At 47.8% G+C, this 26,567-nt stretch overlaps 1 protein-coding gene across 1 annotated transcript in view; it reads left to right on the forward strand.

Annotated features, from left to right (window-relative positions):
* Positions 575-26,567, forward strand: part of EFCAB6 (EF-hand calcium binding domain 6) — a 241,137-nt gene continuing 215,144 nt past the window's right edge. The window contains 2 exon segments of the mRNA XM_021091409.1: positions 575-782; positions 22,547-22,690. Coding sequence (XP_020947068.1) covers positions 22,672-22,690 — 19 coding nt within the window. The 5' untranslated portion in view covers positions 575-782; positions 22,547-22,671.

Below are 26,567 nucleotides of genomic sequence, written 5' to 3' on the forward strand. Positions count from 1 at the left end.
GAAGTGCTCCCCCTCAGAGCGCCAGGGACAACAATTACCTATCGCTACTATTATTATGGACATGACTTGTTGGGCTTCCGCTCAGGCTGTGGGTGTGAGTAACTGGCTCAGCTGGTGGCTCTCTACCTCACCAACCATCTATGTGCTGGCGGCAGGGGCTGGGGATATGGGATGGGCAAAGCAACCTGTCCTGCCTTCACCAGGTCTCCTGGGGGAGGCCAGCGGGACGCAACTAGTCACACTAATCAATGCAACCATCACAATCGCCGTGGGTCCTGACCGGGGCTTTAGATACATTCTCCCTTCATCCTGACATCAGACCCCAATGGGTAAGCTTGGTTTTTACACGTAAAACCCCGCTTGGCAGGCGGGGTCTGGCTTTTCCGTCGCCACGCAGTCCGAGGCGGTTCTGCGGGACGCATCCGACAGCTCTCGCCCAGGCCCGTTAACAGAACCTCGCCTCCCCGACTTCCAGGGCGGGAGCAAGTTCCCGCGCTCGGGGCAAAGGACTTCCGGCGGAAGTTCTTTCTTCGGGGGCGGAGCCACCAGGCAGGCATGGCCACGCCTCTCCGCTCTCGCTAGTCCGCAGTCGCCTTGGCCAATCGGAGCTCCGCTTCTTTCCAGGCACGGAAAGTTGTGCTCCAATCAGCGAGTGCCGTCGTCGCTCGGGCAACAGCGTCCTAGAGACACCGAGTGGGCTGAGCCTCTGAGGACGGGGACAGACCTTGGGGTCCGTGCGCGGAAGTGACCCCGCGAGGCGGAGGATTGAGAAAGGGGCCGGGGTAAGGCGGCGCGGCCTCCGCGAGCGCGCGCGAGCCGGGGGGCCGAGGACGGCCTGGGCGGGCAGCCCTGGGGGCCCCGCAGTCCCGGCGCCCAGAGCGTCCCCTCCTCACCCTGACATAGGTGTGTGTGCGCACGTGTGTGCGGAGCGCCTGCCTGTGCCAGGAGCCGCCGTCGACTCTGGGGCTATGGCGGTGAACGGTACTGTCCTGTTTCCATGGGGGAACACCGGCTCTCAGCACCGTGGAAGGTGGCTTCTTTGAGGGTCACGTCGCTCTAATTTACAAATGTTTCCTGTCCCTTATCTCATTGGTTCCCCACAGCAGTCTTCTGAATATTCTACACTATTCTCAATATTCTAGATGAGAGAGAACTTGAACTCCACGGGGTGAAGGGGGCTGTCCCCAAATCACACAACTTAGGCAGGACCAGGATTCCAACTTGCTTTTTAGGGCTGCATCTGGGCCATATGGAGGTTCCCAGGCTAGGGGTCCAATTGGAGCTGTAGTTGCCACAGCCACAGCCACAGCCGCGCAGGATTCCAGCCGCGTCTGCGACCCACACCACAGCTCACGGCAACGCAGGATCCCCAACCCACTGAGCGAGGCCAGGGATCCAACCTGTGTCCTCATGGATGCTCATCAGATTCGTTTCCGCTGAGCCAGGACGGGAACTCGTTCTTTGCTTTAAGAGGAGTAGTTTAATAATGTTTCTTAAGTTGTATGTGCCCCTAAGTGAGTGGCTCTACAGAAATGCTGTAAAGAAAGTATTTTTTTTCGACTTTCACATCCTGCAGTTCTGTCATCTCTTTTACCCATTGTCTTCCGTTCAGCAAACGTTTACTTGGCTAAGTTCTGGGGACTCGAACCTGAGTCAGGCAAGGCCCTGTAAGTTTCTGTGAACCTCTCGTCTAAGCCCGCCTGCAGGCTTTAGGAGGGCAGGGATTTATTCAGCTACCTACCCTTTCCCTTCCCCTGTGCCTTGGGTTTAGTGCTTGGCTCACAGTAGGTGCTTGTGGATATTTTTCAAGAAATGCTCGGAGTTCCCATTGTGGCTCAGTGGAAATGAATCTGACTAGCATCCATGAGGATGCAGGTTCGATCCCTGGCCTTGCTCAGCGCGTTAAGGATCTGGCGGAACTGTGGTGTAGGTCACAGATTCGGCTTGGATCCCGCGTTGCTGTGGCTGTGGCATAGGCCAGCAGCTGCAACTCCAGTTCGACCCCTAACCTGGGAACCTCCCTATGCCGCAGATGTGGCCTTAAAAAGACAAAAAAGAAAAAAAGAAAGAGAGAAAGAAATGCTTAACTGAGACTTTAAATTTTCTTTCCATGTCGTCTCCCATTTCCCCGGCCTTTTCCAGCTCTCCGCCTCTTCCTGTGCAGCGATCGCTACACGTAGTACCAGTGCTATGACCCCTCCATCTGACTGGCACACAGAGACAAAACCGCTCCAGGAGGGTGTGAGGTAGCCCAGTGCCCGCCCAGAGCAGGAGTCCACTGGGAGGCCACTGGGCGTTAGCCAGACAGTTGCTTTCATAAAGCCTCTTTTCAGGTGTGTAGTGAGCGAATGTTCAGGTTTTAGGAGATATTGAGAGTCACTGAAGTTTTTCTGGGAAGACCTCTTCCCCGCCAGGACCGAAAAGTAAGCTGTGTAATAGAGATGAGAAGGTGTGGGCGAAGCAAGAAGCTAACCGCCGTAGTCTTCCTTTAAGGACCACTAGTGAGCTGACCTTTTTGTGAAGTGTATTTATCTAAAAATACCCCAAATCTAGCTTGCGCAGTTATATAGATGGGATCCCTGTGCTACTTAAATATGAATTCCTTTCAGTAAATCCTGTCTAGGACAGCCATACTATTTAGAAGAAGAGTTGGAAAGGGAAGGAGTGAGTTTAGAAAAGTCTGCGAATAGAGATAAGTATAAACATGATAACACTTCCAGTGGGAAAGAGCTTTGTTTTCCACTTTTTTCTCTTGGTTTTTTCTTGGTTTCTGCAATATTGTTTTGTTTAATTTATTTCAAGGGCCGGCCATTAGCTCTTTATCTGTTTTAATGCAGTTTTACTATTTCTACTACTACGTGCTCCTCCTGGCTAGTACTTATTTATTTATTTTTTTGGCCACACCCACAGCATACGGAAGTTCCCAGGCCAGGGATCGAACCTGTGCCACAGCAGTTTCCCAAGCCGTAACAGTGACAATGCTGGATCCTTAACTGCTAGGTCACCAGAACTCCCTGGCTGAGACTTATTGAGCACTGTTCCAGGCACAGTTTGGGGCCTCACATTACCTTTTAAAATTTAGTGCTCACCTCCTGCCTGTGAAAATGTATGATTATTATTCCCACTTTATAGATGAGGCAGGGGGATGCTGAGAAGTTAAGGTGCTACAAAACGGATAGATGGTGGCATGTGGCTTCTGCTCCAGGACTGCCCCCTAGCATAGCCTGTGTTCTTTTTTTTGTGTGTTTTAGGGCTGTACCCCACTAAAGCGGTATGTGGAGGTTCCCAGGCTAAGGGTCCAATCAGAGCTATCTATAAAAAAAAAAAAAAAAAAAAAAAAAAAAAAAAAAAAAGGAGTTCCCGTCGTGGCGCAGTGGTTGACGAATCCGATTAGAAACAATGAGGTTGCGGGTTCGGTCCCTGCCCTTGCTCAGTGGGTTAACGATCCGGCGTTGCCGTGAGCTGTGGTGTAGGTTGCAGACTCGGCTCGGATCCCGTGTTGCTGTGGCTCTGGCGTAGGCCTGTGGCTACAGCTCCGATTAGACCCCTAGCCTGGGAACCTCCATATGCCGTGAGAGCGGCCCAAGAAATGGCAAAAAGACAAAAAAAAAAAAAAAAAAAAAAAGAAAAAAGAAAAAGAGCTATCTATAGCTGCTGGCCTCCACTACAGCCACAGCAATGCCAGATCGGAGCCCTGTCTGCAACGTACACCACAGCTCACGGCAGCACTGGATCCTTAACCCACTGAGCAGTGCCGGGGATGGAACGTGCGTCCTCATGGATACCAATCAGATTCGTTTCCCCTGAGGCACGATGGGAGCTCCAGTCGGTCCTGTCCAGTACTCTCACACTCTCGGGTACGTGCGTCTCTGGGAGTCCCACTGGGCTTCGGGTGGCGTTTAAGAATACATACAATGGGTATGGAAAGTAACTTCAGGAGGAAAGAGAATACTCAGATCATATCGTTGGGCTGCAAATGCCGCTGTGAACTTTTTTTTTTAAAAAAATTGAATGAAAGATTCTTTAAATTCTGTAGTGCATTAATCGTCAGAAGATTCGCACACGTGATTTCACACACTCCCGCGATGACCCCCCATCCCTATCCACCCTCCGTCCTTCCCTTCCCACTGGCAGCCACACGTTTGTCCTCTGTGTTTGTGAGTCTGATTCTTTTTTGTTTTTTTTTTTTTTTTAGCTGTGAGCTTCTTTAACTCAGGAAAAAGAAAATTAAAAAGAAAAAAAAAGAAGGAAATTGAATTCATTTTGTTCAGGCAAATGAGGCATTTTAATTCCTTTGGGAAAAAGAAAGCATTTCTGGGAGTTCCCATCGTGGCTCAGCAGTTAACAAACCTGACTAGTATCCGTGAGGACGAGGGTTCAATCCCTGGCATTGCTCAGTGGGTTAAGGATCTGGCATTGCCATGAGCTGTGTGGTAGGTTGCAGACATGGCCTGGATCTTGAGTGTTGGTGGCTGTGGCATAGGCTGGCACCTGCAGCTCCCATTTGACTTGTAGCCTGGGAACTTCCTTGTGCTGCAGGTGCAGCCCTAACAAGACAAAACAAAACAAAAGCAAGAAAGCATTTCTTTCTTTTTTTTTTTCTTTTTCTTTTTTTGCTTTTTAGGGCCGCACCTGGGGGATATGGAGGTTCCCAAAGGTCGAATCGGAGCTACAGCTACCAGCCTACACGACAGCCACAGCCACGGGGGATCTGATCTGCATCTATGACTTATATCGCAGCTCACGGCAATGCCGGATCCTTCACCCACTGAGTGAGGCCAGGGATTGAACCCGAAACCTCATGGTTCCTAGTCGGATTCGTTTCCGCTGTACTACAACAGGAACTCCAAGAAAGCATTTCTTTTCTTTTCTTTTTTCTTTCCTGCTTTGTCCTGATTTCAAGAAAGCATTTCTAACACCTACATCTAAAGGACAGTTTTCACGGGTTTCCTCACCAAGCTCTCGAAGGCCAGGCTTACTACGGAGTGACCAGGGCATGGGCTCAGTATCCTCACTGTTAAGAGAGGGAGTGTGGACAATTGCATTTGCATGAAATTTTTGAAATGAAAACATTTCGAATAGAAATAATTTTTAGGGGCGTTCCCATTGTGGCTCAGCGGTAACAAATTGGCTAGTATCCATGAGGATGTGGGTTTGATCCCCGGCCCGTCTGTTTGCTTGTGTACCTAACAGCTATTTATCGTGCACCTGCTATATGCCAAGCTCTCTGTGGGCGTTTAGGACACTGCAAGTTAGGTCACTCTCCCGACATGTCTGGTGCCTCCAACCCTGTCGTTTTCTCCTGTTGGAGTGTTTCTGGATTGACTTTGGTTTGCCTTCCTTTGTTCTATAAAACCCGGAGATGAAACTCATCAACTCCTCACCCCGTAACTGTCTCTGTCCCTTCTACCCTGGGCTCTGTTCCTGTCTGGTTTATCTTTCTGTGCTGTCCCAGGACTGAAAGTTCACAACAGCTATCCAGGGGTAAATGCTGCCTTCTACGTGCCAGGCTCTTTTATACATGTGGGTCCTGCCATAGCCTTTCTTTTTTATTTATTTATTTTGGGGGGGGGTAAAGAAGAAAAAGTTAGCTTTATTGCTTTGCCAGGCAAAGGGGGCCACAGCGGGCTGATGCCTTAAAGACTGTGCCCCTGCCACAGCCTTTAGTGTGTGGCACTTAACTGTTGTGGGTCCCTTGCCCCTCGAGAAGCTGTTGGAAGCTGTGTATATCCTCTGTCTAGAAAAATCATCTCCCGTGCCCTTGTGCGTTTACTCTCAGAGAGTCTGAAGATCTACAAGTGCAGCCCGTGGACTTTGTCCCTAGATTCCCAGCTAAGAACATCTGCTTTGAAAAGTGGTTGTATTTCCATTTTGCACACGGGAAAACGGGTCAGGAGGAGGTTAAGTAACGTGCGAGTTTGCATGGTGGATAGTGAGAGCAATTTGACTTCATGTCTTCTGACTCCAGACACTTCGTTTTCCCACTGTCCAAAAGCAGAGGTGCCCAGTAAATGAGTAGGCGAGAGCATGGAGAGTTAAAACGGGAGCTGGAGCGTGTCTGGGTCCCAAATGTGACAAAACATCCATTTGCTATCAGAGTAAGACAAGGAGAAGATTTTTCTCAAGTATTTGCATTTAACTGCCAAAATCGTTTGTGTTGCTTGCAACTTTTTCAATTTTATCAAAAGCAATTATTCCCCCCCCCCCCGCGGCCCCACCATGATTCCAGTTCCAACAGTTTTTGCTTCTGATGCCATTTCTGTTTGGCTGTGCACATTTCTTACTCTTGTGTTGAATTATGTTTTCTCCGGATGCCAAGGCAGATGGATGGCACTTTTGTTATGATTCTGATATAAATAGCATCTGTTAAAAACTGGACATCAGTCCTTATCTGGCAAATAAGCAAGTGTATCAGTGAAATCGGCTTCTAATTGTGTCTGTGCTTAACGAGTGCATTTGACGGTCTGCGACTCGGTGCTCGTTTGGGGGGCCTTGGTTCTACAATCCTTGCTCTTTTCTGTCTCACTTTGCACGTTTCGATGTCCTCATGTGCGTATAGGTCTTAGACGTCGCTTATTTAGGAAACCTACCCTGACAGGCTGCACAGCCAGGGGTGACCCGAAGAACTCACCCCAGTGCTTTGCTCACCCTCAGAAAGTCGTTTAGCTTTCAGAAGCTGGAGCGAACTGAGCCCACGCTCCTCGCCCTCGCAGTGCTGGGTGCTGATAGCTGCGGTCCCTTGAGAACAGAGATTAACAGGGTGCTCACAGCAGGCCAGGCCACGTGGCAGGTACTGGGTGCAGGAGGATGAGTGTCGCTGACCCCTCCGCCAGAGGGGCTCCCTGACCAGCAGCGCCCACAGATAAGCAGCCAAGGGAAAAGTCTGGAAGCAGGACATCAAAGTGGAAGTCGAAGTGGGGTTAGAGGGATGGACTGGGAGGTATTAATACTTTATTCCCAAGTCCCTCCAGGCCCCTGGCAAGGTCGTGGAAATGGGGGCCTTTTGCCTTTTTGTCCTTTTCTTTATGAAGTTTGAACAACTGGCAAAGCAAAACTGTACGACCACGTTCTCTGTAAATGGGGTCTTATAGTTTTAAAAATTAGTTTTAATTTTTTAATTTAATTTTTAATTTTTTTAAAACAAGCGTAGTGGCTTTTTCCAATGTTGTGTTAGTTTCCCCGTGCGCCTCACAGTGATTCGGTTATGCAGATATGTATCTTCTCTTTTTCACATTCTTGTCCATTGTAGGTGATGACGAGGTGTTGAATAAGGTTCCGTGAGGTGTGCAGAAGGTCCTTGTTGTCTGTCCGGTTTACATACAGTGGCGTCTATCTGCTAATCCCAAATGCTTAATTTATCTCTCGCTTCACCTTTCCCCTTTGGTAACCGTTAAATTTGTTTTCTATGTCTATGAATTGATTTGTTTTGTAAGTAAGTTCCTTTAGATCATTTTATTGGGTGTCACATGTAAGGATATCGTATGATGCTGTCTCTGTCTGACTGACTTCACTCGGTGTGATCGTCTCTGGGTCTCTCCACGATGCTGCAAGTGGCGTTATTTCACTCTTTTATGGCTAACATGGCGTTGTGTGTACACACCACAGCGTCTCTATCCATTCACCTGTTGATGGACCCGAGGTTGCTTCCGTGTCTTGGCTACTGTAAATCGTGCTGCTGTGAACAGGGAGGTGCCTGTATCTTTTCTTTTGGTTTTTGGCTGTGTCCATGGCATGTGGAAGTTCCCAGGCCAGGGATCGAACCCATGCCACAGCAGCGACCAGAGCTGCAGCAGTGATGGCATCAGACCCTTAACCCACTGTGCCACCAGGGAACTCCCAACACGTATCTTTCCATTCGAGTTTTTGTCTTTTTCTGGGTGTATAAACCATGATTAGTTTTAAGGAGGATGGGAAGGCTTCATGAAGAAGGGGGCTCTACCCTCCGTCTTGAAAGATGAAGTGAGATGCGGTGAAAAAGGAGGAAGGAAATTCTAGCAAAAGCGTGCATTCTGTTCAGAGGGGAGAAACTCCATGGTATATTCATTCGGATTCTGGGTGACAGTGCAGCAGGCATGCAGCTTTGGTGTGTCCTGGGGCCAGCTATTCGGGATGCGAATAATCTTATATCCTACAACAAGGAGTCGGACTTCAGTCTGTAGACCCTGAAGAAGTGGTGCATGTTTTGGGATTTTTTTTTTTAATTAAAAAAATGTAGATTTGAGTTCCCATTGTGGCTCAGCGGGTTAAGGACTTAACAGTGTCTCTGTGAGGATGCAGGTTTGATCCCTAGCCTCGCTCAGCGGGTTAAAGATCCGCCATGGCTGCAAGCTGCGGCATAGGTCACAGATGCAGCTTGTGGCTGCAGCATAGGCTGGCAGCTGCAGCCCTGCTTCAACCCTAGCCTGGGAACTTCTATATCTGTAGGTGTGGCCCTAAAAAGACAAAAAAAAAAAAAAAAAAAAAGGAATTCACAAAAAAGTTGCAGAATTAGTCCGGAGAGTTCCTGTGCTGCCAGCTCCCAATGGTAACATCTTATGGAATAACCATAGTGCCCTTAGCAGAACCAGGGTGCCGCTATTGCTGCAGACCTGGTAACAAATGGGGGCTTTATTCAGGGTTCACTGGTTTGGACATGCACTCATTTTTTTCCCTTGGCACATAGTTCTATGAGGTTTTACCATGTATTGTTTTGCCTTGCGCGTTTTTAAGGCGGGGGGTAACATCACCGTATCTGGGCTTTAGAAAGATAAATCCTGGCAACAGAGGAGGTGGATTAGAGGGGAGGTGGAGAGCTGGCAGCGGTTTAAAGGGCTGTTTCCGGAATCCAGATGAGGGGGGACGAACTCGGGTAGTGACGTGAGGAACGGAGGAACGGGGCTGCGTGTCAGACGCGTTCCCTAGTGAAGCGGACAGAGCTCGCCGACTGCTTAGGAAGAGGCCCGAGGCCAGGGTGATGGAGAAAGCAGCAGCCTGTGACACCACGAAGGACTTTGGTCCTCGTTTTTCTTTTTTTTTTTTTTTTTTTGGTCTTTTTGTCTTTTTAGGGCCGCACCCACGGTATATGGAGGTTCCTAGGCTAGGGGTCGAATCGGAGCTGTAGCCACCGGCCTACGTCACAGCCACAGCAACACGGGATCGGAGCCACATCTGTGACCTACACCACAGCTCATGGCAACACCAGATCCTTAACCCACTGAGCGAGGCCAGGGATTGAATCTGCAACCTCATGGCGCCTACTAGGATTTGTTTCTGCTGTGCCACAGTGGGAACTCCTAGTCCTTGTTTTTCTAAGAGCAGGAGGAACAATTGGAGTTTTTATGTATATTTATTTTTATTTTTTGCTTTTTTTTTTTGGCAATTGGAATTTTTAAAGCAGGGAAGTAACATGAGAAGATCAGCACTTTAAAATGATTGTTCTGGGAGTTCCCGTCGTGGCGCAGTGGTTAACGGATCCGACTAGGAACCATGAGAGACAGGGCCAGGAGAGATGCCCCTCTTTCCCGAACGCCTCTGTCCGCTGAGGGCTCAGAGGGACCTCAGCGGCCTCGAGAGGAGGTGCTTGGAAAGTTGGCAGGGACGCTGCCGTCACTGATCATTTCCATCTAGTCTTGTTTTGCCCACACAGCAAGCGTGTACTAAACACCGACTCTTGTCCCCGAGCTGTCTGGGAGCTGATCAGGTCCCCAAGAATCGGCTTACACCTTTTAGAGTCGAATGTCCTCCGTTTGGGGCGCCTCAGGACGGCAGGTGTTAGAACCTGCAGACCAGGGACGCGGGCCCGCAGGCCCTCTGGGCAGCGGGTGCCCGTCTCCTCCTGTAGGTGGCAGAGCGGCACAACTTTCCGTTCCCCGGCTGGGCTGGGAACCATCCCGCTGCCCTGTCTCTGCCAGCATCCAGGACTTGCTTGGGCCTGGCTGCACTATAAATAGCACGTGTTAAACACTCCTTGTCTGCTCTCAGGAGCCGGGAGAGCGTAATGGTTTCAGCTCTTACATTTTCAGAGGCTGCCGGGGAAACCACTTCTGAACTGGGAAGAGCTGTGGACGGCCGAGGCGTGGTCAGTCTCTCGGACAACTTGTTTTTCTGTTGCCGTATCTGTCGTCACGTTAGGGGTGGCGGTGAGTCTGCAGGTATTCCTTAGGGAAGAGGGGATTTCTGAGGCACTTTCTGAAATTAGATTGTTGTGTCCCTGGTAGAGAAGGCACGTGACCAACGAAACAAAACAAGCCCTTCCTTGAGGAGGCAGCAAGGCGGTCACGCTGCTGTAAGTGGTCCCAGCCGTGACACTCAATTCAGGTAAACTCAATAAGCCTGCTTTTTGGGGCTGCCGTCGTCCTGTGTGGTCCCATCGGCTCGTGGATGGTCTAACGGGGAAGACAGACACTGAACCGTCGTGAAGGTCACGGGTGTGAATGGAGAAAAGCTCTGACCTTGGTCCCTAGTTCCAGTCCAGGGGATGACGGTTAGACATCCTGGGTGACGCCGAGACTTTTACGGTGGCCGGTGGGAAGGAGAGTGATGGTTTCATGGAAGGATGTGTGTGTGTGTCGGGAGGAGAGCGCTGTTTTTTTTTTTTAGTCTTTTTGCCCTTTCTTGGGCCGCTCCTGCGGCATATGGAGGTTCCCAGGCTAGGGGTTGAATCGGAGCTGTAGCCACCGGCCTACACCAGAGCCGCAGCAACACGGGATCCCAGCCGCGTCTGCAACCTACACCACAGCTCACGGCAACGCTGGATCCTTAACCCACTGAGCAAGGCCAGGGATCAAACCTGCAACCTCATGGTTCCTAGTCGGATTCATTAACCACTGCGCCATGACGGCAACTCCTCCAAGGAGAGTGTTGTTTGAATGGCATGGCTGTGAAAAGCCTTCCTTCATTAATTTGAAAATACTTTTGGAGCTCCAGTGATGTGCTAGTCGTCTGGGGCAGGCGGTACTATGAGGTAGAAATGCTGTTTTGTATCATGGAGCCTAAAATCAGTGTAGAGTTTCCCAAATGAAAGTATAATTACTGCACGGAGTGCAGCGCAGGGCAAGGACAGGCTGGGACGAGAGGCTCTACCAGGAGGGTGTGGGCGAGGTGAGCAGGGTGGCCTTTCTAAGGGAGTCGTGGCCACACCGGGATCTGGAGGGGAGGGGAGTCAGCTGGGTGAGGAGTGGGGGAAGGGTCTGGGCAGAGGCACCCACAGGGCCGTGGGAAGCAAGGTGGGGAGCCTGACAGAGGCAGGACTGGTCACCTTCTGCCTGGTGACAGCAGGTAGGCCCTGGCAGACATGTTCTATCTAACGTGCTGTGATAACGTTTGTCAAAGAAAGTTTAAAATAAAAAAGAGCCATGTCATCGCATCCCAACATAGCAATTTTGGTCGACGGAGTGAGGCCCTGTAGACCTGTCCACGTGCGAGAACCTGTTTTGTTTCGTTTTGGGGTTTTTTGGCCCCTCCTGCGGGCGTGCAGAAGTTCCCCGGGCCAGGGATCAAACCCACACCACAGCACACCTGAGCCGCAGCCGTGACAAGGCCGCTGAGCCACGAGGGAACGCCGAAGATAGGTTTTTACGTCACTGTATCTGTAGAGCGTGCCTGCTGAACCTTTTCTCTTAACATTGTCCGGAACGTGTTTTTATGTTTCCACCTCTTCTATACGATGATTTATAATAGTGATAAATAGTCACCCCAGTTCAACTTTGAGGGGTGGGCGTGAGATTTGGAGTTTGGTTTCTGAGCTGATGTGGGTGTGTCTTGTAAGCCTGTGTGAGCTCACTTGAGACTTTCACTGCCGCCGGAGAAGGTGTTTGTTAAGAGGAGGTTGGGGAGGAACCTGCGTGGGGCTTCGAGGAGACCCTGCTGTCGGGGAGACCCTGGCGGAGGAGAGCTCAGGCGCAGCCCCACGGGGCCGCCGGCTGGGGAGGAGGTCACTTCGCAACCAGGGATTTTTCTGCTAAATTGAATTCAGATGACTGGCTAAGTTGTTTCTTACGATACCCTATCATTTGGAATATCTTTGTAAATCAACTTGCATTCTTATGATTCCTGTGTTTCGAACAGTAGCCAGCCGGCTCTAAGCTCGTAAGGGAACATGCCACCGAGGCGGCGGAAGGCGGCCGGGCTTCGCACGTGGATGTAGCGAACCCCGGAATCCTGACGTTTGATGAGTGTTGACATGGACGACTTGCTTTTAGTTTTCCACATGGTCTTTTGAGTAGGTTGCAGCATTGTTAGACTGCTTTGCAAATGCCAGGTATCCGCTCTTGAGGACTGAGAGATTTCCTCATGACTCTCTTCATCTGCGCAGACTTCATTATTCTTGTGCACATGTTTATCTGAGCACACACAGAGCACTCATACACCTGCGCGCGCGCGCACACGCACACACACCCAGCCAATTGGGCAGAAAGCCTAGGATTAAATTCAAGCGACTCTGGGTCTTGGCCTCATGAGTAAATTTGCCTTCTCCCTCTGGTGTTGCATTTCTCTGCCTCTAATAATATGGATAACGGTACCTAATTCACAAGGTTGATGAAGATGGCTGGCAAAGTAGGTTCTCGGTGAGGTGACTTTAGTGGAATCACTTCAGTGTAACATGTGCTGGTCTTTTAAAGGCATTTTGATATCAAGCAGAGAACTTTACACACGCGTTTCCTTAAAAATCTATATACCTCTGTTATAAATCAACTTCAGGTGTTCTGTCACGACTCAGCGGTTAACAAACCCCACTAGCACCCATGAGGACACAGGTTCGATCCCTGGCCTCACTCAGTGGGTTAAGGATCCGGCGTTGCCATGAGCTGTGGTGTAGGTCGAAGATGCAGCTTGGATCTGGCCTTGCTGTGGCTGTGGCATAGGCCGGCAGCCATGGCTCCGATTGGACCCCTAGCCTGGGAACCTCCATGTGCCACGGGTGCAGCCCTAAAAAAGAAAAAAAGACAAAATAAATAAATAAAATACAAATCAACTTCTGGTTCTTCTAAAACAGGGGTCCCAGCTCGTTGCCACACAGATGGCTGGACCCACCCAGAGTGCGAGGTTGGTGGTTGTGGGCGGAGCCTGAGAATTTGCGTTGCTGAGAGGATCCCAGGTGATGCTCATGTGCTGGTTCAGGGGCCACATTTGAAGAACCCCTGCTTTCAAGCTGCACGTCTGCCCCAATAGCTTTTTAGAAGTATTTATGTATTCACATTTTATTATTTATTTAGTCCATGCCTGCAGCCAAGGGTCAAACCCGAGCCACAGCAATGACGACACCACATCCTTAACCACTAGACCACCAGGGAACTCCCTACAATGAATTTTTTTTTCTTTTTAGGGCGGCGTATGGAAGTTCCCAGGCTAGGGGTTGAATCAGAGCTGCAGCTGCCGGCCTACGCCACCGCCATGGCAGTAGCAGATCCAAGCCACAGCGAGGCAATGCCAGATCCTTAACCCACTGAGCGAGGCCAGCGATCGGACCCACTTAAGGATACTGTGTTGGGTTCTTAACCCACTGCGCTGCAACAGGAACTCCCTCATTTTTAAAAAATGGATAAATGCATGTAAAAAAGTATTGATATTAATAACAGTAGAAAACCCCACATCCAAAAATGGAATCGCTCTCTCCCCGCACGAGCTGAGCTGCTGAGCTCACATGGCTTGGGCGTGTTCTTTACCAAATCCTGAGTTAGATGGTGGCTCCTGCGGGGCTGGGGGGCCTGCGCCTTTCTTCCTGTTCCTCACCAGTGTGTGGCCTGCAGTGTTTGCTGAAGAGTGCGGCGTTGAGAGCAGAGCTGGTTGGAAAATGCTGACACGGGACTGTTTAGGTCGAGCGCCCAAATAGGCTCCATCCTCAGAGTGAGCCAGGTTTGGCTCCTTGGAGTATTGGCATTGTCGTTGCCGTCGCACCGGCTTTTACGGTGCTGCAATCGGTAGGACTCAGAGCCGGGGAAGACCCCGCAGATCACCCAGCCCGTATCCCGCTGGAGGAGGAGGAGTCCCCGCCGTGCGCTCAGTGGCATTAGGAGGAATTACTTTTCGTATGATTATTATTTCTTTCATGCCGTCTCCAAATAAGTGTTTCTGGAATTGAATCGTTTTGTATTCAAGTAATAAAATGCACACCAGGCAGTACATTTCTGGGTGATTATCTCACTCCTCAGGTGGTGTAATAAGGCAGGAGGCCAAGGCCCTGGCATGCCTTCTTGTTATTAGGAAGGGAATTTATGGATACAATAAAGGAGGCGGTTATCTGCAGCAGCAAAAACCGGAAAGGGGAGCGCCGTCTCGGCAGGTGGGCCCCCGCCTCCGTGCTGGGGGGCAGGTCAGGCAGGAGACCGGTCCCTCAACGTGCAGCCGGCAGCGGAGGCCAGACTCGCTGCTGCCCTCAGGACGCTTGTGGTCAGTTTGGCAGCCGGAAAGCCTTGGCCGGTCACAGCAGTGTGAACCTGATGCTTGGGAAGCGCTCTGCTCTGGACCCAGCTCCCGGTGGAGCCTCGTGTGCCTGGGCCAATCCCTTGCCTGCTGTAGCACCCATTTCCGAAGAGCAGTAAGTGACTGTGTGTGAGAAGGGCTAAATGCTGGCTTTTTTTTCATAAATCTTAAGCGCATTTCCTGGTTCAAAGTCCCTATTAAATGCTAATGGGATTAGGATAATTTTTTCCCCCTTCTTAACATTCTTTCTGAGCCTGAGTCTCTTGTCTCTTAGCTTCTTCAGTCTTGTCCAGTTATTTCACTTAACACCATCGCCCCCGTGGTCCTGGCTGTCCCTTCCTGGGCAATAAGCACCCTTCATCCCTTCCCTGGCACGCAGGCATCTTGCTGTACCAGCTTGCTCTTCACAACTCACCCAGATTAGGCCCAGCTCACCCGCCTCCCCGTGTAGCTGAGCAGCGCTGGAGAAACACCGCACGGCCAGTCAGTACTGGCCCTTAGGTCCTGTCCCGGGCCTCGATGGGCTCTGGAAGCCCCCCGGCAATCGTGCTGCTTCTCGCGCTCACCTCCTGTTCTGGAGGACCCTCTCACCCTGTACCCTCTGCCCCCACCCCAAGACGCCACTCCCCGGAAAGAGACCCCAGCCAAGGGGAACAGCCACGAGCTCTCCCCCTGGTCTGGTGTCTGTTCCCACGCCCTGCAGCCTCCTTTGTCAGGAGGTGAGAACCGTCCACGCATCTAGAAGAGGCTTCGCGTGAGCTGAGGTCCTGTCTCCGCAGGCACACCCGTGGGACAGCCATCTGCCCTTCTCCCCTGCGGCAGCCTCTCGGTGGGGTGGGGCGGGTGGGGGCGGGTGGGGATCAGGAGGTGCTCGGGCCCATCCCTCCTCCCGTCACTTTACAGCGGAGGCCCCGGAAACGGTTGTCCCCTATCCCGTCACGGACTCCTCTCTGAATTTATCTGGAACACACGTAGACAGGCTTCGTCCCGACCGACCCTCCGGTTCCACCCCGACAGCTGCTCTTAGGGTCCTGGGTGCTTCCGCCTGGCTTAGTCCAGTTCTGGGCCCTCCTCTCCTGTGGTTATCCCTGCAGCCGAAGACTCACACACAGCATCGCCCCCTCGCCCTCGAAACACTTTGCTCTCTCGTACATGGGGTACGAAATGGGGTCCAATTTCATTCTTTTGCCTGTGGATATTCAGTTGTCCCAGCACCATTTGTTGAAAATCTTTCTGCATTGAATGCTCTTTCAGCCTTTGTCAAAAATCAATCAATTAATCCTACATGTAAGGGTTTATTTTCAGATTCTCCATTCTATTCCGTCAATCTATACACCTGTCTTTATGCAAGCATCATATTATCTTGACTCCTGTTGCTTTTGTTTATTTGTTTGTTTGTTTATTTATTTAGTCTTTTGGCGGCTGCACTTCCAGCATATGGAAGTTCCCAGGCTAGGGGTCAAATTGGAGCTGTAGCTGCCAGCCTACACCACAGCCACAGCAACCTGGGATCCAAGCTGTGTCTTCGACACTCACAGCAATGCCAGATCCAAACCGGCTAAGCAGGGCTAGGGATCAAACCTGTGTCTTTGTGGCTACCAGTTGGGTTTGTTACCACTGAGCCACAACAGGAACTCCCAACTACTGTTGCTTTAAAAAAAATTTGTTGGAGTATGGTTGTATTACATAGTTACAAGGTTATATTAGTTTCAGGTGTACAGCAAAGTGAATCAGTTATATGTATGCATATATCCATTCTTTTTTTCCATATAGGTTATTGCAGAATATTGAGTAGACTTCCCTGTGCTATACAGTAGGTCCTTGTTCCTTACCTATTTCATCCACAGTAGTGTGTATATGTTAATCCCATCCTTTGAATTCATCCCTCTCCACCCTGCTTTCTCCTTTGGCGACCTTAAGTGTAATTTCAAAATTTCTGCATTTGTTTCTGTTTTGTCAATAAGTTCTTTTGTATCAATTTTATTAGATTCCACCTATAAGTGGTATCATATGATATTTGTCTTTTCTGACTGACTTGCTTCACTTCGTATGATAATCTCTAGGTCCATCCATGTGGCTGCAAATGGCATTATTTCATTCTTTTTAACGACCAAGTAATATTCCATTGTATATCTGTATCACATTTCTTTATCCATTTCTCTGTTAATGAATATTTAGATTGTTTCCATGTCTTGGCTATTGGAATAATTCTGCAGTGAACATTGGGGTGGATGTATCTTTTTGGGTTATGGTCTCAGGATCAATGCCCAGGGATTAGGTTGCTGGATCATGTAGTAGTTTTAAAGTTAGTTTTTTAGGGAAACTCTATGCTGTTCTCCATAGCGGTTGTACCATTTACATTCCTACCACAGTGTAGGAGGGTTCCCTTTTCTGCACACCCTTTATTGTTTGTAGACTTTTTGATGATGGCCATTCTGACTGGCATGAGGTAATACCTCATGGTTTGGATTTGCATTTCTCCAGTAATGAGTGATACTGAGCATCTCTTTGTGTGCTTTTTGGCCATATGCCTTCTTTGGAGAACTGTCTATTTAGATCTTATGACCATTTTTTGATTGGGTTGGGGTTTTTTTTTTTTTTGGTTTTATTTTTAAATTATTTTTATTTTTTCCATTATAGTTGGTTTACAGTGTTCTGTCAGTTTTCTGCTGTACAGCAAAGTGACCCAGTCACACATACATATATACATTTGGGTTGGGTTTTTTTAATATATAAAGCTGCATGAGATGTTTGTATATTTTGTAGATTAATCCCTTGTCGATCACTTTGTTTGCAAAGATTTTCTCCCATTCTGTGGGTTGTCTTTTTTTTTTTTTTTAATTGTTTCCTTTGCTGTGCAAAAGCTTTTAAGTTTATTAGGTTCCATTTATTTGTTTTATTTTCATTACTCTAGGAGGTGGGTCCAAAAATTGCTGTGATTTATGTCAGAGTGTTCTCCTGTGTTTTCTTCTGAGAGTTTTAAAATATCTGGCCTTATGTCTAGGTCTTTAATCCATTTTGAGTTTATTTCTGTGTGTGTGGTGTGTGGTGTTAGAGAGTGTTCTGATTTCATTCTTTTACATGTAGCTGTCCAGTTTTCCCAGCACCAGTTATCGAGGAGACTGTCTTGATTGTATATTCTTGCCTCCTTTGTTAGAGATTGTTGACCATAGGCCCAGGTTTACCTCTGGGCCTGCTATCCTTTGACTACTCTTGTTTAGTATTAAGTTTTAAATCAGGAAGTGTAAATCCTATAGCTTTGTACTTATTTTTTAAAGGTTGTTTTTGCTGTGCTCAATCTCTTGAGTTTCTTTCTTTCTTTTGGTTTCTTTTGTTTTTGTCTTTTTTTTTTTTTTTTTGTCTTTATGGGGTCACACCTATGGCATATGGAGGTTCCCAGGCTAGGGGTCCAATCGGAGCTATAGCTGCCGGCCTACACCACAGCCACAGCAACACCAGATCTGAGCTGCGTCTGCAACCTACATCACAGCTCATGGCAACACCGGATCCTTAACCCACTGAGCGAGGCCAGGGATCGAACCCACAACCTCATGGTTCCTAGTCGGATTTGCTTCTAGTCAGATTTGTTTCCGCTGCACCACAATAGGAACTGCCAATCTCTTGAATTTCTATATGAATTTTAGGATAAACTTGTCAATTTCAGCAAAAGGCAGCTGAGATTTTGATGAGCATTAAAGTTGAATCTCTAGATCAGTTTGGGGAATATTGTAATCTTATCCATGAACATGGGATGTCTTTCCACTTATTCAGATCTTCTTTAATTTCTTTCAGTGATGTGGTGTAGTTTCTGTGTACAAATTGTGCACTTCTTTTTAAGTTTACTGTTAGGTATTTTATTCTTTTTGATACTATTGTAAATGGAATTGTATTTTTAATTTTATTTTCAGAGCATCCATTGCCGTTGTGTACAACTACAGTTGACTTTTGTATGTATATGTAATTAAAAATGATTTTTGTATATTGATCTTGTATCCTACACCTTACTGGTTTATTATTTCTAAGAGGTGTGTGTGTGTGTGTGTGTGACTGTATTCCCAAGGATTTTCTATGTTCAAAGTCATGTTAGTGGCAAATAGAGATGGTTTTACTTAATAGTCTCCCATCTGGATACCTTTTATTTCTTTTCTTACCTAATTGCCCTGGCTGGAACCTTCAGTAAGTACAATGTTATAATGCGAATAGACATCCTTGCCTTGTTGCTGCTCTTAGGGGAAAATTTATACTACTTTTATTCTTTTATCATTAAGTATAATATAACAACTGGTTTTCATTGATGCTTTTTGTCTGGTCAAGGAAGTTCGCTTCTAGTTCTAGTCTATTGAGTGTTTATATCATGCAAGAATCTAGGATCTTGTGACATCCCATGTTTATGAATTTTCTGCATCAATCGAGATGATCATGTGTTTTTTTTTATTAATTTTGTCAATGTGGTATATATGACACTGATTTTTATATGTTCAGCCATTCTTGTATTCCTGGAATAAATCCCACTTGTTCATGCTTTCTTATTCTTTTCATGTGTTGCTGGATTCAGTGTGTTTGTACTTTGCTGAGGATTTTTCCTATGTTCATACGGAACCTTAGCCTTTAGCTTTCTCTTCTGTTGTCTTCGGTTTTGGTACCAAGGTAATACTGGTCTCAGAATGTGTTGGGAAGAGTTCTCTCCTATTCTGTTTTTTGGAAGTTTTCGAAGAATTGGTTTTAATTCTTATTCTTTAAATATTTGGTAGAATTCACTAGTGAACCCATCTGGTCTTGGTTTTTTTACAAGGGAAGTTTTTTGACTGCTAGTTCAATCTCTTATTATAGGTCTATTCAGATTTTCTGTTTCTCTCTCTCTCTTTTTTTTTTTTTAGTTTACTTAGCATGAATCTCTCAGATAACACTTACTCTTCTAGAGCAGCCACAATGGAAGAAACCCTTTGCCATCTTTATCTCTCTAACACACGTCTAATGTGGACAAATTCTTTCTAAGTCTCTTCTTACCCAGGGCTGCTCAGATTCTTCCAGCATGGCCTCTGCAGGTAGCGTTGTATCAAATGCTTTTCCTTCCTTCCTTCCTTCCTTCCTTCCTTCCTTCCTTCCTTTCTTTCTTTCTAATGATTTTTATTTTTTCCGGTATAGCTGGTTTACAGTGTTCTGTCAATTTTCTACTGTACAGCAAAGTGACCCAGTCACACATAGATATATATTCCTTTTCTCACATTTTCCTCCATCATGCTCTGTCACAAGTGACTAGACCTAGTTCCCAGTGCTGTACAGCAGGATCTCATTGCTTATCCACTCCAAAGGCAATAGTTTGCATCTATTAACCCCAAATTCCCAGTCCATCCCACTCCCTCCCCTCCCCTTAGCAACGACAAACCTGCTCTCCAAGTCCATGAGTTTGTTTTCTGTGGAAAGGTTCCTTTGTGCCATATATTACATTCCAGATAGAAGTGATATCATATGATATTTGTCTTTCTCTCTCTGACATACTTCACTTGGTAGAGAGTCTCTAGTTCCATCCATGTTGCTGCAAATGGCATTATTTTGTGTTTTTTTATGGCTGAGTAGTATTCCATTGTGTATATATACCACATCTTCTTACTCCGCGGACATTTAGGTTGTTTCCATGTCTTGGCTATTGTGAATAGTGCTGCAGTGAACATATGGGTGCATGTATCTTTTTTAGTGAAAGTTTTGTTCTTATATGCCCAAGAGTGGGATTGCTGGGTCGTATGGTAGTTCTATATTTAGTATTCTGAGGTGCCTCCATACTTATTCCATAGTGGTGGTAATGATTTACATTCCTGCCAACAGTGCAGGGGGGTTCCCTTTTCTCCACACCCTCTCCAGCATTTGTTATTTGTGGACTTATTCATGATGCCGTTCTGACTGGTGTGCTGTTTCCTTTTTAGTCAGTTTCAGTAGCTTGCATCTTTCTAAACAATATTCCATTTCATGTGTATTATATAATTTGTTGGTATGCAATTAATGGTTAATAGTATTCCTTCACCTTTCTGTTATTGTTGTTGTTTGGTCTTTGTAAAGTCAGTAGTGATGTACTCTTTTTTTTTTTTTTTTTGGCTGTGCCCATGGCTGGCAGAAGTTCCTAGCCAGGCATTGATCCCTTGCCACAGCAGCGACCCACACTGTCTCAGTGACAACTCTGGATCCTTTACCCACTTTGTCATAAGAGAACTGTCTCTTTCATTCTTGATTTTAGTAATTTGAGTGTTTCTCATTTTTCTTCATCAGTCTAGCTAAAAATTTATCTATTTTCTGATCTTATAAAGAGCCAACTTTTTTTTTTTTTTGATCTTATAAAGAGCCAACTTTTTTTTTTGTCTTTTCTAGGGCCACAATTGCCGCATATGGAGGTTCCCAGGCTAAGGGTCTAATCGGAGCTGTAGCTGCCGGCCTACACCAGAGCCACCAAAACTCGGGATCTGAGCTGCATCTGCGACCTACACCACAGCTCATGGCAATGCCAGATCCTTAACCCGCTCAGCGAGGCCAGGGATTGAACCCGAAACCTCATGGTCCCTAGTTGGATTTGTTAACCACTGAGCCATGATGGGAACTCCATAAAGAGCCAAATTTAATTTTGTTGGCTTTCTCTATTGTTTTCTATTCTTGATTCTATTTACTTCTGCTCTAATCTTTATTATTTCCTTCATTCTCCTCACATTGGGTTTAGTTTACTCTTATTTTTAAAGTTTCTTAAAGAAGGTTAAATTAATAATTTGACATTTTATTTTTAATATAGGCTTTTACAGCTACAATTTTTACTCTAAGTACTGCTTTAGCTGCATCCCATATGTTCTGGTATGTTGTGCCTTCGTTTTCACCCACCTAAAAATATTTGCTAATTGCTCTTACGACTTTTTTTATTTGACTCATTGGTTAAGAGTGTGTTGTTTAATTTCCACATATTTGTGAATTACCTATTTTTTGTTACTTATTTTTAATTTCACTCCAGTGTGGTTGGAGAACATACTTTGATCTTTTCTTTTCATTTCTTTGTCTTTTTAGGGCCGTACCTGTGGCATATGGAAGTTCCCAGGCTAGGGTTTGAATTGGAGCTGTAGCTGCCAGCCTACACCACAGCCACAGCAACTCAGGATCTGAGCCACGTCTGCAACCTACACCACAGCTCATGGCAATGCCAGATCCTTAACCCACTGAGCAAAGCCAGAAATTGAACCCACATCCTCACAGATACTAGTTGGGTTCATTACCACTGAACCACAACGGGACTTCCATGCAGCTGAAATTTTAAACAGTTGCCCCTGAATTTTTTTCAGCAAACATCTTTTAACAGTAGCTTGTTCTGACTGGGCAAGCTCTGAACCAGTTCAAATAAAGACAGCTGTGTGAGTGGGGTCTTTCAGAGAGCCACAGGTAAGGCACACAATGCAAATGTTCTGATAAGGGGGCTTTGAAGGAGCTCCAACCCTGTTCTTCCCCTTCCGGTGACTCGCATGCTGCCGAGTTTCCCTGTGATTGCAGGGTATTGGTTTCCAGGCTCCTGCAGATTTGGGGGTGAGGGGAGATGGGAACTGGGGAAGTCAAAATGCAATGAAATGACGTTCTCCGAGATTCTGGCATCTTTGGTGAATAAGTGCTCCCCAGATTGCTACAAACCTTTGGTTAATTCACGGAGTTCGGAAACGGCTGATTCTAAGAGTCTTTGCCAGTGTTTTCATTACTTTTTTGGAGAGGATTTTCAGAGGTCCTTACTCTCGCATTTTTGGTGCTCTCGTCCCCAGCTCTGCCCTGCGTGTCGGATGTGCAGTGAGGCACTTCAGGGGCGCTCAGAGATCCTAAACTCCCCACCCTCTTTGCCTTCCTAAGGAATGAGTCAGTGGTGGTTGAGGTGCAGGTGGATTCTTCTCTGCAGATGCCTCTCTTTGTTTTCCCATTTTTGAAGATTATTGGATCTGTTATAAAAACAAGGTGTCTGCAGTCGGGATTTTGTGTTTATTTTAAGATTAGTCTTTGAAACCTTGGCAAGAAGGTCATGACTAGCAGCATTTTTACAGCTTCCAGCTGCCCTTTCAGAAAAGGAAGAGAGAGGAGGTTGGCCTCATTTGTAATATGTGCTGGAAGCTCATGTAACTTATTTTCTTTTATATCACAGGGATTGAATGTGCAGGATGGCGGCCGTACCGCATCAGCGCACTTTGGGTCCTCACCCGCAGAAATCACACGTTTGAGACCCCACTCTTCGCCGTGTAGAGTGTATTCAAGGAATGGTTTCCAAATATGTCCACACCTTCTTCAAGTGAGTAACCCTGAGCCGATAAAACTAACGTAGATACCATTCTGCATGCTTAGTATGTGCTAAACTCTGTACCAAAGCTGCACGTCGCTTAATCCTCATGACAAAGCTGGGAACGGAGTTCTTTTATCGTCCCTGTTTTCTTTGTGGGGAACCTGAGACACAGGTTGATCAAGCTAGGTGGCAGTGTTGGGATTTGAACCCTGATGTGTGATTCCAGGATCCATGGCATGAACCAGTCTGTTATCTCACACACTGCCTCGCTCAATTTTTTCTTAATTTTGTTTGACTTGGGAAAGTATTGAGATTTTTGCTTGGGTTGCAAAGATGTCCTCGTAATTGTGATCTTTTAATTTTTAGTGTGTTCTTAATTAATAGACTTTGCTGTTGAGCCGTTTCCAGTTTACAGAAAAACTGAGCCCCACAACAGCGAGGCCCCGTCCAGCTCCTCCCTGCGTCCCCACTTGCCCTCATCACTAACGTTTGCCTTCTTGTGCCATCGTCCTTTCTGTTGATGAGCCACGTTCTCTGGGCTGTGCCTTCTCCGGGCTTTGATACACGTATCATGACATGTGTCCAGCGTTACCGCGTCCTGCAAACAGCTCACGGCCCCAGGCCCCTGTGCTCTGCCTGTGCACCCCTCCTTCTCCCTAATTGCAGGCAACCGCTGGTTTCCTTACTGTCTCCCTCGTTTTGCCTTTTTCGGAGGGTCGTTTCATTGGAATCATAGCATCCGTAGCCTTTTCAGATTGGCTTCTTTCAGTTACCAATATGCACTCAAGGCTCCTTCGTGTCTTTTCGCGATGTGATAGTTCATTTCTTTTTATCTCTGGATAACATCCTCTTGAGTGGATGTGCAGCAGGTTATTCACACCTGAAGGACATTTTCGTTGCTCTCCTGCTTGGCAGTGATGAATAAAGCTGCAGGAAACAGCATCGGGTTTTGTGCAGACGTAAAGGTTTACCGTATTTGGCTCACTCGGCTTTAAAGTAATAAAATTTGACATTATAATTTCCCCCAAGTATCTGGCTTTTCGTTGTTCTCGCCTCCCTCACAGATGTTTTCTGAGCCCTCGTGTGTGGCGAGCACTGTCCTAGGTCCTGAGGATGGGGAGACGGGTCCAGCGGCGGGTCTGCCTGGAGGAGCCCGGGGTCTGGAGGGGAGAGGAGGAATTCCCGCAGAGCGAGGCCCAAGCTCCGTGAGCACCCAGCCTGCGGGGCCGGAGGGCCTCAGGGGACCTAATGCACGGAGAGACGGGGTTTTGCCTTGAAAGTGGAGGAAAGGCTCGCTAGTCAGAGGTCACACAAGCCACCTGCGCTCTCCTACCATCCGAGAGACTCTAATGACGAGGCCACAGGTGTCTCCCAGGGAGCCGGGGAACACCGACTCTTTCAGATGGCCGTGTCTGCCCCGTCTCAGGAAGGAGGGGCGAACGGATGTTGGGGGGATAACTGGCAATTTCCAACACCAACATTTATCATCAATAATGAATCCGCTCCAGCGCCGTCGTGCCACACCCACAGTACACTCTGGACGTATCTTAGTTAACCAGCTTCCTGGATGGGGCGGCGTGGGATTCCTGGGTTAAAGGGCCTTCACACTCGCAAGATAAAACTAACTGCGCCACGACGGGAACTCCTTGGTGTTGTTTTGTTTGTTTTTTTTGTTTTTAATACACTGGGCTATTTTTTCTTTTCTAAATAAAATTTATATATATAAATAAAAGGAGTTCCCATAGTGGCGCAGTGGTTAACGAATCCGACTAGGAACCATGAGGTTGCGGGTTCGGTCCCTGACCTTGCTCAGTGGGTTAACGATCCGGCGTTGCCGTGAGCTGTGGTGTAGGTCGCAGACGAGGCTCAGATCCTGCGTTGCTGTGGCTCTGGCGTAGGCCGGCGGCTGCAGCTCCGATTCAACCCCTAGCCTGGGAACCTCCATATGCCGCAGGAGCGGCCCAAGAAATAGCAAAAAGACAAAAAAAAAAAAAAAGTGTTTTTTGCTGTGTGTTTCTGTTTCCGTTGGAATAATTTCTATTGACCCGACGTTGCATCCTTTCTTCTACTGGGTACAGAGTCTACTGTTAAGCAAATGAGTTCATCACTTTGGTAGCTTTTTTTTTTTTTTCATCATTTCTAGCTTTTTCATGTACCGTGAGAAACCAGTTTCCACCTCTTTGCTGAAATGCCCCACACGTTCAGCGTGTTGTCAGTTTTCCCTTCATCTCTTTAACGCGTTTGTCTTTCTTAAAGACCTGAGCGTTTTTACATCTGTTCTCCCCGTGGGTCTTGTGATGATTGTTTTTGCTCTTATTAATCAGGTCACCGTTTCTCAGTTCCATTGTCTGGCAATTTAGAAAGAGTTAACGCTAGACAGTTGTGTAAAGAAAGAGTAGACACAGAAGTAAATCATAATTACCGGTAGGAAAAAGGGACGCCCCTTTTCCGCTCGGGCTGCGGATAAGGTGGGCTGGCTGTGTAATCTCTCAGTTGAGCCGAGTCTGGATTTGGCTGCAGTTCGCTTAGATTCAGGTGACCCCTTGGTACACACACTTCTTTTCAGTGGAGATCTGAGCGCTGCTGAGACTCCATCCAGCTCTGCTCCACGGTCCGGCTGCCAGCTTGGCATCCCAGGGGAGCTCTGCTTGACAGCCTTCCTGCCACTTTGTGGGTGTTTCTGGGGAGCTGTCTTTGTCCTGCAGCTCCTCCCCTTGCTTCGGGAGGTCTCCCTGTGCCCTGCCACCCTGCCTCCAGTTGAGTGGGCCACGGAGGTGCCCCTGGTGAGGGCTTTGTGTGCTTCAGAGGGATTTGCCTCCGGTCTGTCCTCAGCCTTGGCGAGCAGCTGCCTGACACTTAGGAAGACCCTGCATGCTCGGGTGTGTCTTGCAGCTCACCTGCCTCGCTCCCAGCCCTGGGGTGCCACCTACGCCACGGACGAGGACCCACGAGGACAGGTGCAGGCCGGCTGTGTGACTGAGGCTCTCAGGCTGCAAATCCACGGGACTGGTCCATGCGGCTACTAAGCAGTTGGTGACAGGTTTCTCTGTACTTGTGGCTAGAATAAGCTTGCTTCTCTCCCCAAGGCTCTGAATGGATGCAGAGTGATGGGTCTTTTCTCTCCAAGGAGTGACTGGTTTGGTTTCTCTCCAAGGAGAACCCAAAATTTAGTTTCTTTGCATCCTGTTTTCCGACCATCTTCAAAAACCCTCTCTCTTTTAGCTTATCCACTTGGTCTCATTGTTAGGGTCAGAGTGACAGCCTGCTGTGACTTTCTGTGCCGTAAACAGATGTAGGACGTTTTGTCGGATTCCCCTGCAGAGAGATTATAGCAGGTTATGCGCGTTTGGCTCCTGCTTCCATTTTAAACCTCAGAAGTTGCATTAGCCTTGTGAAAGAAAAAGTTTTCCTTCAGGTAAATTCGGATCATTTCAAAGCAATATTTTCTGACACTTTAGAATTAGAATTATCGACTGCCAAGATGGGGCTTCTTGGAAAGCAACTGAAAATACCCATGAAAAGTCTGAAAGAAGATTTCGAGATGGAGACAGAGATGAACAAGGGGTCCCTCTGTGGTGTCAGGAGCAGGGGTTCCGGGCTGCACGGGCCCCGGGGCAAGCGCTCTTCGCCAGCTGCTCAGGGGTCCCGAGGCTGCGCCTTGTCGGTCAGCGGCTGCTGAGGGTCAAAGCCACAGTTAGAACCAGTGAGGGCAGCAGGGAGGGACCCCGCACGTCAGGCATCCTCGGGGTTCTTGTGGGAGATTGAAGTCCCTCCTGCTCCCCCAGGCTCTGTGCCCAGTTCCTCTCTGCCTGCCTGCCCTCCCCCAGGTCCCCAAACACCGCCTGTAACAGACAGCAGGTCCCCTGGGGCCTCCGTCCCAAGCCCC

The sequence above is a fragment of the Sus scrofa genome, chromosome 5 (assembly GCF_000003025.6).
Source record: "Sus scrofa isolate TJ Tabasco breed Duroc chromosome 5, Sscrofa11.1, whole genome shotgun sequence".
In the NCBI taxonomy this organism is placed as follows: domain Eukaryota; kingdom Metazoa; phylum Chordata; class Mammalia; order Artiodactyla; family Suidae; genus Sus; species Sus scrofa.